The following is a 15,442-nucleotide window of genomic DNA, read 5'->3' as shown; positions in this document are numbered from 1 at the left end:
CTGTTTTAAGACGACAGGGTTGGCTTCGTTCCACCTCGTTCCGTCAGGAGGTACAGGCCAAGATTCTGGACATGCCGTATGACGGAGAATCTTTATTCGGCCAGCATGTGGAGGACGCTTTGCAAGCCATCAAGAAGGATACGGAGACGGCTCGTTCCCTCGGCACTCTCCAGTTCCGGAAGCAGCCATTTCGGGGTGCGCGCGGCCGCGTCACCTCCTCTTCTTTTCGTGGCTCCTCTTCCCAGTACCGCCCCTACAACCAAGGACAACAACGTTATTCCTCACAGCAACAGCAATCTTACAGACAGCAGTCTGGCAAATCTTTTAGAGGAAAGTCAACTTACAAGGGAAATTCTTCCAAAAAACAATGACTGGTTACATCAAACGACCCCTCTTTCTCCTGTTGGAGGACGAATCTCCCAGTTCTTTTCAACTTGGTCCTCAATCTCTTCGGACCGCTGGGTTCTGGACATTATTTCAAGGGGCCATACCCTAGAGTTTGTGACGGTTCCCCCACGCACCGCTCCATCCGGGCCTCCTCCCGCTCACCTCAAAGAACTTTTCAATCAGATTCAGATAATGTTAAAAAAAGGGGCCATCGAAGTGGTTCCGAAATCACAAAGAGGATTGGGGTTCTATTCCCGATTTTTCCTCATACTAAAGAAATCGGGGGAGTGGCGCCCCATCCTCGACCTAAGGTCGCTCAACAAATTTCTCAAGGACCAATCATTCCGCATGCTCACGCTAAAGGACATCCTTCAATTCTTCTCTCAGGGCGATTTCATGACAACAATCGACCTTCAGGATGCTTATTTCCATGTGCCCATAATTCCACGCAGGAAGTACTTACGTTTTCGTGTAGGTCACAGGGATTTCCAATTCAAGGTCCTGCCCTTCGGCCTCCGCTCAGCTCCACGGGTCTTCACAAAGATCCTGCCACCAAGCGGCCCTCGATACTCAGCGCTGTCTCAATCTGTTTCAGTCTCTGGGCTTGTCGATCAACTTGCAAAAGTCTCAGCTTACACCAGCTCTGTGCAAGACCTTTCTCGGCGCGACAATCGATACGAGCACGGCTATGGCCTTTGCCTCTGCGGAACGTCAAGCACGAATTCGACCGCTTGCAAACTCCATCGCAGCAAGACAGTCAGCTTCAGTCCGCACATTAAAGTATTTTCTGGGGATGGCGTCCTCATGTATCGCTTTGATCCCACATTGCAGACTGAGGAGTCGTGCCATTCAGGAGGAATTGGACAAGCAGTGGCGTCAGGTCTCCGGTTCCTTCAACGACCAGCTTGTGGTAACACCTCGCATGGCTCAGGCGCTGCATTGGTGGACCCGTCCTTCCAACATCGCAGCAGGAACATCTTTTCTAACAACAGCCCCAGAGCTCGTTCTTACCACGGACGCATCCATGGAAGGCTGGGGCGGACATCTTCAAGATTTATCCGTCAAGGGCAAGTGGACAGCGGCTCAGCGTTTCTGGCACATCAACAGATTGGAGCTGATGGCCATTTTCTTGGCGTTGAAATCCTTCCGCCTCCAGCTCCAGGGGGAGTCGGTCCTCATTCAGACGGACAACACCACCTGCATGCACAACCTGAACAAGCAGGGCGGGACAAGATCTCCGCTGCTTTCCCGTCTGGCTCAGAGGATTTGGAGTCGGGCCATAGTCCATCGGATTACGCTCCAGGCAGTCCATCTGCCCAGCATTTCCAATACTCTGGCGGATGCACTCAGTCGGTCAACGTCATCGACCCACGAGTGGGAATTGCATCAGCCGTCTCTAGACTTTGTCTTCGGCCTTTGGGGTCGCCTGAGTATCGACCTGTTTGCAACCCCTCAGAATACCAAATGCCAGTCCTACGCAAGCTGGTTTCCCCACAAAGGATCGTGCGGAAATGCCCTTTCGATAAATTGGTACAGGATATTTGCGTACGCTTTTCCGCCGATCCCTCTGATTCCTCGAGTGTTGCGGAAGATGCGGCAACAACCGTGCCAGATACTCCTCATAGCTCCACGGTGGCCTCGGCAGCCATGGTTCTCGGAGCTGCTCCTCCTCTCCCAATGCGAACCCATCCTTCTTCTCCCGAGGCCGGACCTTCTAACAATGAACGAAGGACGGATATGCCATCCGAATCCCAGTTCACTCAGCTTGTCAGCTTGGAACCTGAGCACCTTGAATTTGCTCATTTGAACATTCCACCAGCCTGCAGGGAGGTGTTAGCTAAGGCAAGGGCGCCCTCCACAATAAAAACTTATAAGCTAAAGTGGAAGCGATTTTGTCTTTGGTGTGCGTCCGCTCACATACATCCAGTGCACGCCTCCCCTGAACACATTCTGCCGTTCTTCCTGCAGTTAGCACAGTCCGGACTGTCACACTCTACCTTAAAGGTCTTTCTAGCGGCAATATCTCGCTTTCGGCAGGATGGCTCGTCCTCTCTCTATTCATCTAGAGTAATACAACAATTTTTCAAGGGTCTCCTCCGAATGTTCCCGCCCATTCGGCGTCCTCCACCCACGTGGCGTCTAAACATCGTATTGGCTCAGCTCATGAAGGCGCCCTTTGAGCCAATCCACTCGGTGGATTTCAAATTCTTAACTTGGAAAGTGGCCCTCCTCCTTGCTCTGACTTCCTCCCGCAGAGTCAGTGACATTCACGCATTTACAATACAACCTCCGTTTCTTCAGTTCAGATCGGACTGCGTTATTCTCCGCACTAATCCTAATCTTAAAGACCTTTTTCCCGCATCCGCAGTCCCTGGCGGAGCAGAGTTTACACTCTCTGGACTTAAAGAGAGATGTCTAAAATTTTACATTAGTAGAACACAATCCTTTCGCAAATCGGATCAGCTGTTTGTGGTCTACGGACGTACTTGTAAAGGACAGTTGGTTACCAAGCCCACGATTGCCCGATGGGTTTCTTCAGCAATCTCCTTTTGCCATCAAATGGCTGGCAAGCCTCTTTCTTCTGGAGTAAGGGCTCATTCAACAAGAGCCATGTCATCTTCCACTGCCCTGTTCGCTGGTGTACCCATCCATCAGATTTGCCGGGCAGCTACGTGGTCCAGCAGGCACATGTTCACAAAGCACTACTGCCTGGAATCGATTAATGAAGCGGACACGGCTGTGGGACAAGCAGTTCTACGGAATCTGTTTAAATAAGGTGAGCCTCTGCTACTTCCCTCCTACTTGGGAATTCTTTATTGCGTATTAAATACATTGTCATTGTATTTCAAGCAATATCATTACGGCCTTGTCACAAGGCTGCTACTTACTGCTCACTATTCTATTCAAGCATGTGAATCTATGAAAGACACCCCAAATACTGGAGAAGAACAAATGTTACTTACCTGTAAACTGTGGTTCTCCAGTATTGGTGTCTTTCATAGATTCACATGCGACCCACCCTCCTCCCCTCAGAGGCTCTCTTCTCCTCCTTCGGCTCTTTTGTCACTCTGTGCAACGAAAATCTGAGGGATTGAGCCTCTGAGGAGAAGGTTCTAGAGGGTGCTTGCGCCTGATTGGCTGGAGTTTGGACTATAAAACGACATTGATATGTCAGTAAAGTGATTCTTTTTTCTCAATGCTTTCCTATGTGTCAATACTATCCTATGGTATTTTCACTTGATATGTTAGTTCTGAAATGTATATAAAGTTTATTTGGATATGTATATGCTATTATGTGGTTATGTATGTGTATGTATATACATGACACTTATTGCTTTTTATATACCGTGGGACTCCCACTTCAACGACGGGGAATATTCAAGCATGTGAATCTATGAAAGACACCAATACTGGAGAACCACAGTTTACAGGTAAGTAACATTTGTTCTTTTGTAGTATATTGTAAGTATTTCTAGGCTTGTATTGTCTGAAATCTGTAATGTATGCAGACAATGCAAATTGTAAAATAAACAATTCTTCAGTATGGCATAATTCCTTTGAAACCCAGATTTGGATACCATTGCTGAGGAGACATAATGCTTGCGGCTCAAAAACTTTAAAAAACAGTTTGTTTATGTGCAACTGACCTCATTTCACCCATGAAATTACCAAATTAATAATTGTTTTCTGTTGAGATTTCAGTTTTTTGCCCCATCAGCCTAGTCCTTGGCTGATAGGAATGTGTGTGCCAGGGGATGGACATCAACAGAGCATAGATGGATGTTGGCCTCAGGTCACCTTGTTCGCCAGTGTATGTTGGGTGCCCTTTGGATGTTTTGATGTAACTGGCATATTGCATCTTGCTGCTGAATGACAGATGCGGTCAACAGATCTTGCCAACTTGGCTGGTAGCCGTAGTGCCCTCCGCCCAGGTCGTTTCCGTAATTCGGCTTCCAAACTGGTACCTATCATGGTTTTCTGGATTAAGAGGAGTAGAGAAAGGCTTCCTAAAATCCTATAGATTATAAAGCAGATTGCAGCCCATTAAAGACCATGTTATATAGTAGTCTTTGTGTAAGTCTCTTTGTGGTTTCACTTGTCGGTGCTTGCCTTTGCATTCCAGCCTCAGTTTGCTATACGTTCCCCTGTTTCAGCTGTCACCTCTTTAAGAGTGCCATTGGCGTCTTGATACCTTCCTTCCTATCCCTACTTTGTGACAGCGTATTCATGTTTGTGTTGTTCGGCCTCTCCTCATGAATCTGTTGACGTTGTGCACCATTTTGGTCTCAATCTCCGAACGACTTCCAGTTTATCTGGACAGAGGAGGCTTCAAGACACGGGCCCATTAAACTAGAGAGCGTCTTATCGGTTATGTGTATTGTAGTAACAGCACCATTTCCACTGTCTGGTGCACTTCTATATCCAAACAGTTATTTTGCTTCCATGATTGACAGAAAGTTTCTCCTTCTGGAAGACACTCGCATTATGGCTGTGTTTGATTTCTCCATTTGATAGAAGATCAATGCATTGCACCCTTGGACTGGAAATCACAAGATTCACCAAGTCTGCTATGACATTCCTTCTTTTTGGAGGTCACATTAGCTAGATTTCCTTGGATTCCTAAAGGGGGTTCTTGCCTTTCTAGACAGAAGGAAGATGGACGGGTATTCCCCACCCCTTTTCTTGTTTATGTTGCTGGAGTGTGAGAATGTTTAGAATCTGATAGACCTTCCAGAAATGCTCTTAATCTTGCAGGTTATTGATAATGTACCCTGAACTGAACTCCAGTAATCAGTACATACATTTCTCCAGTATTGGGGTGTCTTTCATAGATTCACATGCTTGAATATTCCCCGTCGTCGGAGTGGGAGTCCCACGGTAAATTATATAGCAATATATACAGTGATAATATATATATATATATATATACCTATACATACGTAATCATATAAAAACAGAGATATAAGCATATAATAACCTCAAGAATGTCCCTATATGAAATTTCCATAGAGATACATGGAAAGAGAAAAAAGACATTCGCAGTCTATCTCTGTCATTATGTTAGTCCGAACTCTGGCCAATCAGGCGCCAGCTCCTCTCTAGAACCTTCTCCTCAGAGCTCCTCACCTCAGATTTTCTACCGCACGTCGTGTGAAGGGGAGTCTCCCTGAGCTCTGCTCAGTTTTTTCTCTTCAGGATGACTTCAAGTAAGAAGTCTTTGTTTAGACCTTGTTCTTTTGTGGAAAGCTACGTTATTCTTACAAGATCCACACAGTAAGTGTATTTATTGTCTTTACCCTGACCATGAAGTGGGTGAATGTAAATTCTGTAGAATTTTTCTACAAAAAACTCTGAAAGACAGGGAAGGCCGTCTCTTGTTGTGGCTCCAGAGACTTAAGGATAAAGATGAAGTAATTTTCTGAGGTAGAAAACTTTACTTCTGGCCGTTCCCTCACAGCCTCAAAACGCAGTAGTGTACAGGAGTTACCTACTCCTTTCCTTAAAGATTGTCTCTCACTATGACATCTGACACTTCTTCTTCTTTGAATACTGCTGTGTCGCCCACGAGACATAGTTCTCAGGCTAGTGAGGTTTTCAACTTTCCAGTTTCGAAAAAAAAAAAAAAAAATGGCTTCGTCTACGATGGCTCCGTCTACGGTGGCTCCGTCTACGGTGGCTCCGTCGACGGTGGCTCCGTCGACGGTGGCTCCGTCGACGGTGGCTCCGTCGACGGTGGCTCCGTCGACGGTGGCTCCGTCGACGGTGGTTCCGTCGACGATGGTTCCGTCTACGATGGTTCCGTCTACGATGGTTCCGTCTACGATGGTTCCGTCTACGATGGCTCCGTCGACGATGGCTCCGTCGACGGAGGTTCCGTCGACGGTGGTTGTCTACGATGATTCCGTCTACGGTGGTTCCGTCTACGGTGGTTCCGTCTACGGTGGTTCCGTCTACGGTGGTTCCGTCTACGATGATTCCGTCTACGGTGGTTCCGTCTACGGTGGTTCCGTCTACGGTGGTTCCGTCTACGGTGGTTCCGTCTACGGTGATTCCGTCGACGATGATTCCGTCGACGATGATTCCGTCGACGATGATTCCGTCGACGATGATTCCGTCGACGATTCAGTCTACAAAGATCTCTTCAATAGCCTTCTATGCCTCAGAGCCCGTCGACTGCAGTCTCATCGGTGAAAATAAGGGTTTAAAAAAGACGACTTCTGCACAGAGGTCATTAAAAATCCAAATCTCTTCCACATATACAGCGACTACTTCGTCCTTTGCTGCTGTTCCTTTAATACCATTACCACCGAGTACTTGACAAGATATGTCGGGTGAGGTTATATCGGTGGAGGATTCCCACCTTCCTTCACCATTGTTTTACCACTGACTCAGATCAAGATTCAGAAGAAAGTTTAGCTGAATCGGTTGTGACACAGTCCCTTAGATTTAGTAATAAGATGCCAGGAAGATAATAGTGATGAACTATTTTATCAGGAAGAAATTCCTACGGAAGACAAACTGCAACGCTACCATTGTCACTGATAACTATTCTGCAACTCATGTTGGACGACTATAATCGGCGTTTTTTTCCTTTATCACCACAAGTGTCTGTGGTTCCGCTTACTCCAGTGGTGCCAACAACTATATCGGAACCGGTACCGGCTCCAATACTTTCTGTGGTAATACCTACAGTACCGCTGAGACATTCTTCAACTCGGACAGTACCTCCTCATGATACTGAAGAAGAAGAAATTCCTCAGGACATGGAGGATGGTGAGATTCTCGATGATGGTGGCGATGCTGATGATGATGATGATGGTATGGCGGAGTGGGATAACTATCTTGCCCAAACACCATCTCCCTCTCCGGCGCCGGGCTAGAAACCCTGCATCTACGATCACTGCACCACCTGATCGTGGTGGATGTCGTTTGGATGCCATAGGGTGAAAATTCTCTTCGATGGCTTCCACCATGGTGAGAGCGGCTAATGCTTTAGCCATCCTGGGTCGTTAGGACCGTCAAGTATGGGCGGATATGTCAACACTAGTCGAGCATCTGCCGGAACCGTCCAAGACCATGGCATATGACGAGGAAGTTTTATTCGGAGATCAGGTGGATGAAGCTCTCCAATCGATAAAGAAAGATACAGATACTGCTCGCTCTCTGGGCACATTGCAATTTTGAAAACAGCCCTTTCGGGGTGCACGCGGACGCGGCACCTCCTCTAATTTTCGAAGAGGAATCAAACAATATCGACCTTATAACCAGGGTTCAAACCGATATTCCTCTAACCAACAGCAAACTTCTCGACAGCAGTCTTCCAAGACTTACAGAGGAAAATCCTCTTACAAGGGTTACACTCCTAAGAGACATGACTTCCATCAGTCCCAGAAAATTGGAGGTCGAATCTATCGGTACTATTTTCAAGGGTCCTCCATACAAGGAACCGTTGGGTTTTGGAAATTATAGAAAGAGGTCACACTTTGGAGTTCATCGAATTCCCTCCACCCACACCACCTACCGGACTACCACCGGCTCGTATCAAAGAACTGTTACAGCAAGTTCAATTTCTATAACACAAGGGAGCCATAGGAGTAGTACCAAGATCTCAAAAGAGGGAAAGGATTTATTCCCGATTCTTCCTTATCACCAAAAGGAAGGGGGAATGGAAGCCCATTCTAGATCTGAGGGCTCTCAGCAGGTATCTAAAGAAACAATCTTTTCGTAGGCGAACGCTTGTAGAGATCTTGCGATTTATTTTCACAAGGAGATTTCATGGAAACAATCGACCTCCAAGATGCATATTTACATATCTCCATACTACGACATCGGAATTTTCTTCGTTTTCGAGTGGGTCGAGAGGATTTTCCAGTTCAAAGTATTACCATTCGGACTACGCTCGGCCCCTCGAGTGTTTACAAGGGTGCTAGCCCCTGTGGTAGCGTTCCTACGTTCCAGGGTGTTCAGATCTTTCCATTTCTGGACGACTATCTCCTAAAATCACAATCGAAAGTTCAACTTCTACAACACACACATCTTTGACAGGAGATGTTTTTCGCGCCTTAGGGCTCTCCATAAATACCACAAAGTCCCATCTACAGCCTTTCTCATCGCACGGATTTTCTGGGAGCAACTTTAGACCGTGTCAGCAAGGGCACTTCTCTCCCAAGACCGTTTTCAAAAAAAAAAATAATAATAATTCTCCGACTGGTAACCCTTATCAGATCAAAAAGATCAGTTTCTGTAAGAATATTGAAGTCCTTTCTGAAAATGGCGTCATCATGCATTGCATTGATCCCTCATTACAGATTACAGACACGCCCCATCCAAGGAGTACTGGATGTCCAAGAACGCCTGGTTACAGGTTCTTTAAACGATGTTTTAAACGTCATAGATCGGATGAGGTTGGCGCAAAGGTGGTGGACACAACCGTTAAATCTAACGAAAGGCATTTCTTTTCTGACAATGGTACCAGACATGACAATAACAGACGCCTCTCTGGAAGGATGGGGTGCTCATTTGGAGGATTTATCAATACAAGGAAAATGGTCAATATGTCAAAAAACCTGGCACTTCTACAGGTTGGAACTCATGGCTATATATTTCTGTCTCTCAAAGCTTTTCATCCTTTAGTCCAAGGAGAATCAGTCCTGATACAGACAGACTATACAACCTGCATGCACTATATAAACAAGCAGGGCGGGACAAAATCTCCGAAACTGTCTCGACTAGCTCAGTCGATTTGGGATTGGTCTGTCAACCATCGCATCACGATTGCAGCAGTTTCATCGACCGGGGGTATCCAATATCCTGGCGGATTCCCTGAGCAGGTCCTCCTCATCGACCCACGAATGGGAGTTGCATCAACCAACTCTAGAGAGGATATTTCAACGATGGGGTCGCCCACAGCTGGATCTCTTTGCCACACTAGAGAACCGGAAATGCCGAGATTACACAAGCTGGCATCCCCACAAAAGATCTCTGGGCAATGTTTTTTTGATGGACTGGTACGATCTGTTTGACTACGTTTTTTCTTCCCCCAATCCCACTCGTACCTCGAGTTTCTGTGGAAGATGCGGAGGCAACCTTGCCATCTACTTCTATAGCCCCCCGTTGGCCTCGGCAGGCATGGTTCTCAGAACTACTCCTACTGTCTTTATGCGAACCAATCCTTCTACATCCTCGTGCAGATCTCTCACGATGGACAAGGGGAAAAATTTGTCATCCGGATCCCTCCTCACTGAGCTTATCAGCTTGGAACCTGAGCACTGTGAATTTGCCCATTTAGATATTACACAGGACTGTAGACACATTTTGGCTCAGGCGAGGGCTCCTTCTACGGTGAAAACGTACAAATTGAAGTGGAAAAGGTTCTCCACTGGTGTGCATCTAATGGGGTGCACCTGTTTTCACTCCACACCAGAACAATTGTTACCGTTCTTCTTGCATTTAGCTAACTCCGGGTTCTCTCATGCAACCTTTAGGGGTTTTTTCTGGCGGCAATTTTCCGTTTCCGTCCGGATGGTTCAACTTCCCTTTGTTCTTCAAGGATTATCCATCAATTCTTCTAGGGGTTATTTTGCAAATTTCCTCCTGTTAGACGCCCTCCTCCATTGTGGCATCTGAACATTGTATTGGCTCAACTAATGAGACCACCGTACGAACCGATTCACAAGGTCTAGTTGTAGTATCTAACATGGAAGGTGGCTCTTCTTCGGGCGCTAACGTCTTCACGTCGCGTCCGTGACATTCATGCATTTACAATAAATCCACCTTTTCCTACAGTTCAAACCAGATTCTGTAGTATTGCGTACAAATCCAACTTTCTTGCTGAAGGTGCCTTCAGACTGTCATTAACGAACCAGTGATTTTAAGAACTTTCTTTGCTGATCCTCAAACTCCTGCGGAGCAGAGATTACATTCCCTGGATGTGAAACGATGTTTCACATTCTACATCAGCAGAACGGCTGCTTTACGAAAGACTGATCAACTATTCATAGCTTATGGACGCTTTCACAAGGGTCGTCCACTGACGAAACCAACTATTGCACGTTAAGTTTTCAGCTGCCATCGTCTTCTGCCATCAAAAGGGCAAACAAGCCATTGCAGTCACCAGTGAGGGCTCACTCCACCAGAGCAATGTCTTCCTCAACTGCTTTATTTGCTGGAGTGCCTTTGCATCAGAGCTGCAGAGCAGCTACGTGGTCGAGCAGACACACGTTTACAAGACACTATTGCTTGACAACTTTAAATGAGGAGGATGCTGCAGTTGGGCAGGCAGTGCTTCGCAATCTTTTTAAATAAGATGAGCCTCTTCCTTCCCTCCTCCATATTGTTTCCATTTATAATTGACATAATGATGCATTTATACTGTTACAGTTATTCAGTACTGTCATATGCATAAGAAGATTGATTGTCATTACAATTTCGAAGCTGTGTGATCATGGAAACAATGATGATTGTTACTGCTAGCTATTCTATATTCAAGCATGTGAATCTATGAAAGACACCCCAATACTGGAGAAGAACAATTGTTACTTACCTGTAAACAGGTGGTTCTCCAGTATTGGTGTCTTTCATAGATTCACATGCGACCCTCCCTCCTCCCTTCAGAGGCTCTCTTCTCCTCATACACTCTAAGTCACTATGGTGCTACGAAAATCTGAGGTGAGGAGCTCTGAGGAGAAGGTTCTAGAGAGGAGCTGGCGCCTGATTGGCCAGAGTTCGGACTAACATAATGACAGAGATAGACTGCGAATGTCTTTTTTCTCTTTCCATGTATCTCTATGGAAATTTCATATAGGGACATTCTTGAGGTTATTATATGCTTATATCTCTGTTTTTATATGATTACGTATGTATAGGTATATATATATATATATATATATTATCACTGTATATATTGCTATATAATTTACCGTGGGACTCCCACTCCGACGACGGGGAATATTCAAGCATGTGAATCTATGAAAGACACCAATACTGGAGAACCACCTGTTTACAGGTAAGTAACAATTGTTCATATTGTATAACCCCTTCGATGCGAGTGACGGAGCGGTTCCGTCATGCGCGTCGGTTGCGCTGTGCGCATGACAGAACCGCTCCGTCACGGCCCCGCCCGCGCACGGAACCTTCAGCACGGCGCGGTAATCCGCGCCGCGCTGAAGGGGTTATTAGTTAGTTGTTATTGTATGCTAATCTAAATGAATTAGAATTACAACCATAATAACTGTTAACACCACGACTGCGAATATGAATATTACTAAGGTAAATAAAATATAGACCCCAGACATTATTCATCACGCACCCCTAGTCAATGAGTCTAGATCGCCATAGTTGCCTTGTCGCATTTTATTATTGTGTCATATATTGCTAAGGGCCCGAGTTAGATCTCGGCGTACAGGTTACTCCATCACAACGACGACGGATATCCTGTCCCCCGAAATATAAATCCCACAGATGTAATGGGATTTATATTCCGCGGACATGATATCCATCACCGTTGTGATGAAGTAACCCGTCTTCCTAGTTCTAAATAAAGCCCTAAGTTATGCCTTTTCCAAAGAGGGTTCTCGTTTAAATGTCCCCATTCACAGCATGTTCCCCAGCTTCTGGTTTCTCTTTCTGTCCTGCCATATTTAAGGAGAACGTATGCTGCTTTTTTCATAGCATTTCTGTGGAGCAGGTGGGGCCCGCTCAATCGAAATCCTATGATGCAACATTGAGCTGTACACAATACTTTCATGTGAAGAATTCAGAAGCTTTAATAGATAATACTTTGTTGGCATCCAGAAAATAAGTTTAAATCCAGAAAGTTGAAGGATAAGAGTTTCATGTTCAATGGCACAGTACCAAACAGCTCAAACAGACAAGTCCATCTGGCAGAGTTTCAGTTCTATTCAGAACCCTATTGCAGATGCCATGTGCCAGAATCAAACGTATACAAAATATTTAAAGGGACTGGGAAACTATATAAGATGCAACACACTTTCAGAACCCTGTTAGTACAGTAGCTAAAGCCTTAGCAAGATCTCTCTTAGGAGATAAAGTTTTGCCTCATAACTGCAACTGCTGTAACGGAAAAACTGACAAAACCGGAATTTCCCCTCCGGCCTAAACCACACAGAAACAAGTGATGTGGCATTTTTGCACACAAAGATTCAAATTTATTCTGCTTGCTTTGCTTGAATGAAGCAAGAAACCTCAGTTCCTTATCTTGATCCTGATGATAAGTGAATTATTTCAACACTCGTACATGATTTATGTTAGCATATGTTAAGAGATGTAACATATATTAACTCTGTCAAGACACCGCGTAGACTGCTGCATGCCACACCTCTTGGTTTGCCTGTAAACTGAATAGTAGGCGTATAGCATGAGGTCAGTTTGCAGTAAACACCTCAGGAGGCTGGAAAGGATATTGGAAAAGGGAAAAATGGATTCGAGTTCTCATCACCTTACCAGCTTCAAGTACCATAGGCTGCAAGTGGGCAAATACTCATAATGTTGAAACTTATGGCAGTCTTAGAAACAAGGATCAATTGGTAAGTTTCTCTTTCTCTGAGGGACAGAAAAACTTAAGCACCTCTAAAAGGTTGCCTAAAATCCGAATCCGGTCCCAGGATGCTTGTTTTCGGTCCAGGGAAGACATGGCTTGGCAGTTCGGGCTGGACTGTTCCCATGAGGCACAGGGTCAAGACTGATTTGCATATAGCTGGGTCTGAACTGAGGTGGTGAAGTGAGCTAAAGAATGATGATGCATTCAACCCAGATCTGTGACTGGGGGTGAGTGTCTAAAAAGTTTCAGCGCCCCGTCCATCATCTCCTTGTGTTTGCAAAATCCAAAGTTTGCCACATGTTGGTGCGCTGGTACTCCTTGTGGAAAAAAGAAGGTTGCCAGGGCCGTCCTCAACTGATGCACCCTTTGCCAATCTTCTTTTTAATTTCTATACCTTTCCCTTAATTTATTTTTATACACTTGAACGTAGAAAGAGTTAAAGTGGGAATCATTCTAGTCCTGGGAGGGGTGATGAAATAGGCGAGTGATCTACTTTACTGGCAGGACATTGGAAAAGTGCTCAACTTCGCAGGCCTTGCTGGACATGATGCCAGACTCTTCTGTTGCTTCATGAAATGAACTAACTTCATCCTTGTCTTTATTCTCCCCCCAGGAAGAAGAACCGGACCAAAGGCGAAAGAAGTATGAGCTGCAGATAACCGAAGACATAGAAGAGTTTCTGGAGACTCCGAGTGAAATGAGTGGCACAGCATCCGAAGCGATGAGCAGCAAGGCCCCGAAGAAACGAAGCGCTGACCCAAAAACGAGTAAGCCCACAATGCACACCTGCTCAGCGGATGTATGACGTTACAACGCATGCTTTTACAACGCATGCTGTTACAACGAAAGTTTTACAACGCATGCGATGTTACAACGCATGCTTTTACAACGCGAGTCTTTACATCGACATACACTAGATGGCGTGCTGACATTAGAAATGTGTAATTTACTATTCTAACTCCAGTCCACGTTGCAGTAGGGAAGGTGTTTGGATAGTAAACTACACTATTTCTAATGTTAGCACGCCATCTAGTGCAAGTCGATGTAAAGACTTGCGTTGTAAAAGCATGCATTGTAACATCGCATGCGTTGTAAAAGTTTCGTTGTAATGGTAGTGTGGTGTAAAAGTTGCGTTGTAAAGGTTGTTCCCCCTGCTCAGCTACTGCTGTGAAGACAGCAACTTGTACAACTCAGCCGGTCAAAAAGATTTCCCATGCAAATGCCCTTGTTGCTTAACATACAAAGTAGTAGTGTGGACCAAATCTTAGATGTCCTTAAATTAGCCAGGGCTGATTCTTGATGCTCTTGAAAAGGTATTTTTCTTTCAAGAGGTGGCTGACTTCAGTGAGGACCATAGGGTTGCTGGTATTATTAAGTGTCTGCTGCCTGTAAGTTATCACTGTTCCATGAGGAAGCACAAGATTCACCCGTCTAGGACTCCATGGAGATCCTAACACGGCGGCACACATAAACACACTTAATTTACACATGCACGTAGCCCTTCAGGATTGTAAAATCAAATCCTGTGTATTGCAGAAGTGGTTTTGCATTTGTTATTAAAGGCTATTTTAGTTTCAGTAAATCTACTAACCATATTGTGGGCTTTTCAGGGGAACGGTGTGAGATGGTAGCCCATATTTTTGTGTACCCCTCAAACGTTGTGTGTGTTCACAAACTCCTCTCCAACCCATTGTTACCCCGTGGGATTTTGTCCTGTTAATGGGAGGTGCAATCCCTTTCCAGGGCGGGAAATGGAAGGGAACAACCCTAAAATTGTTAGTGGGGGGGGGGGGGGGGGGAGTGGTTTATGGAGAAAAGGAGAAAAGAAAATTCCCTTGGAGGATAAAATTGTACATGTGTGATCCTTCAACGTGTATTTGTGTACGTGTGTAATCCTTCAACATGTATTTGTTGTACATGTGTAATCCTTCGTGTATTTGTGTACATGTGTAATCCTTCAACATGTATTTGTGTACATGTGTAATCCTTCCAACATGTATTTGTGTACATGTGTAATTCTTCAGCATGTATTTTCATTATGCATGGAAAATTTCTTCAGATTGTCAGAAAGAGAAATTCACAAAGGATATCCAGAATCCTGGCAATTGCAACTGTTGCAGGTTTTTTTCAGGCATACCACTGAAAACATGTTTTATTTACTGAAAATCTTAAATCTTCAAAGTTTGTAGAGCCACAGGTACATTTATGACTTTCTTTGAACTCCGTAGAAAGGTAGAGGGCTTGAGACATCTAATCTTTTCTTAAGGACCCCTGTGCCCCACACAGACGGTCGCTCACCTCTCACTGCTGCTGCCCGTCGCCTGCTGCTGCCTGTCGCCTGCTGCTGCCTGTTGCCTGTCGCCCACCTGCTGGTACCGACCCCGCTCACGCCGCTCCCTCCTCACCTGCGCTGACCTCCGCTTCACGCCGCTCTCCTCCTGCTGCTGCTGGCCACTCTCCTCGCCTCCTCGCCGCCGCCGCTGCCCCGGTCACTCG

General features: G+C 45.5%; 1 protein-coding gene across 8 annotated transcripts in view; it reads left to right on the top strand.

The window, feature by feature from the left end:
- JSRP1 (junctional sarcoplasmic reticulum protein 1) overlaps nt 1–15,442 on the top strand; it is a 185,685-nt gene that overhangs the window by 136,633 nt on the left and 33,610 nt on the right. For all 8 annotated transcript variants that reach the window (XM_085639997.1, XM_085639994.1, XM_085639993.1 and 5 more), the window contains one exon: nt 13,560–13,713. In XM_085639997.1, coding sequence (XP_085496123.1) covers nt 13,644–13,713 — 70 coding nt within the window. In that variant the 5' untranslated portion in view covers nt 13,560–13,643. The remainder of the gene's footprint in view (nt 1–13,559; nt 13,714–15,442) is intronic.

Source organism: Triturus cristatus, chromosome 12, assembly GCF_964204655.1.
Source record: "Triturus cristatus chromosome 12, aTriCri1.1, whole genome shotgun sequence".
Lineage (NCBI taxonomy): Eukaryota > Metazoa > Chordata > Amphibia > Caudata > Salamandridae > Triturus > Triturus cristatus.
Note: the sequence above shows the minus strand (reverse complement) of the source record. Positions and strands in the feature narration are given on the sequence as shown.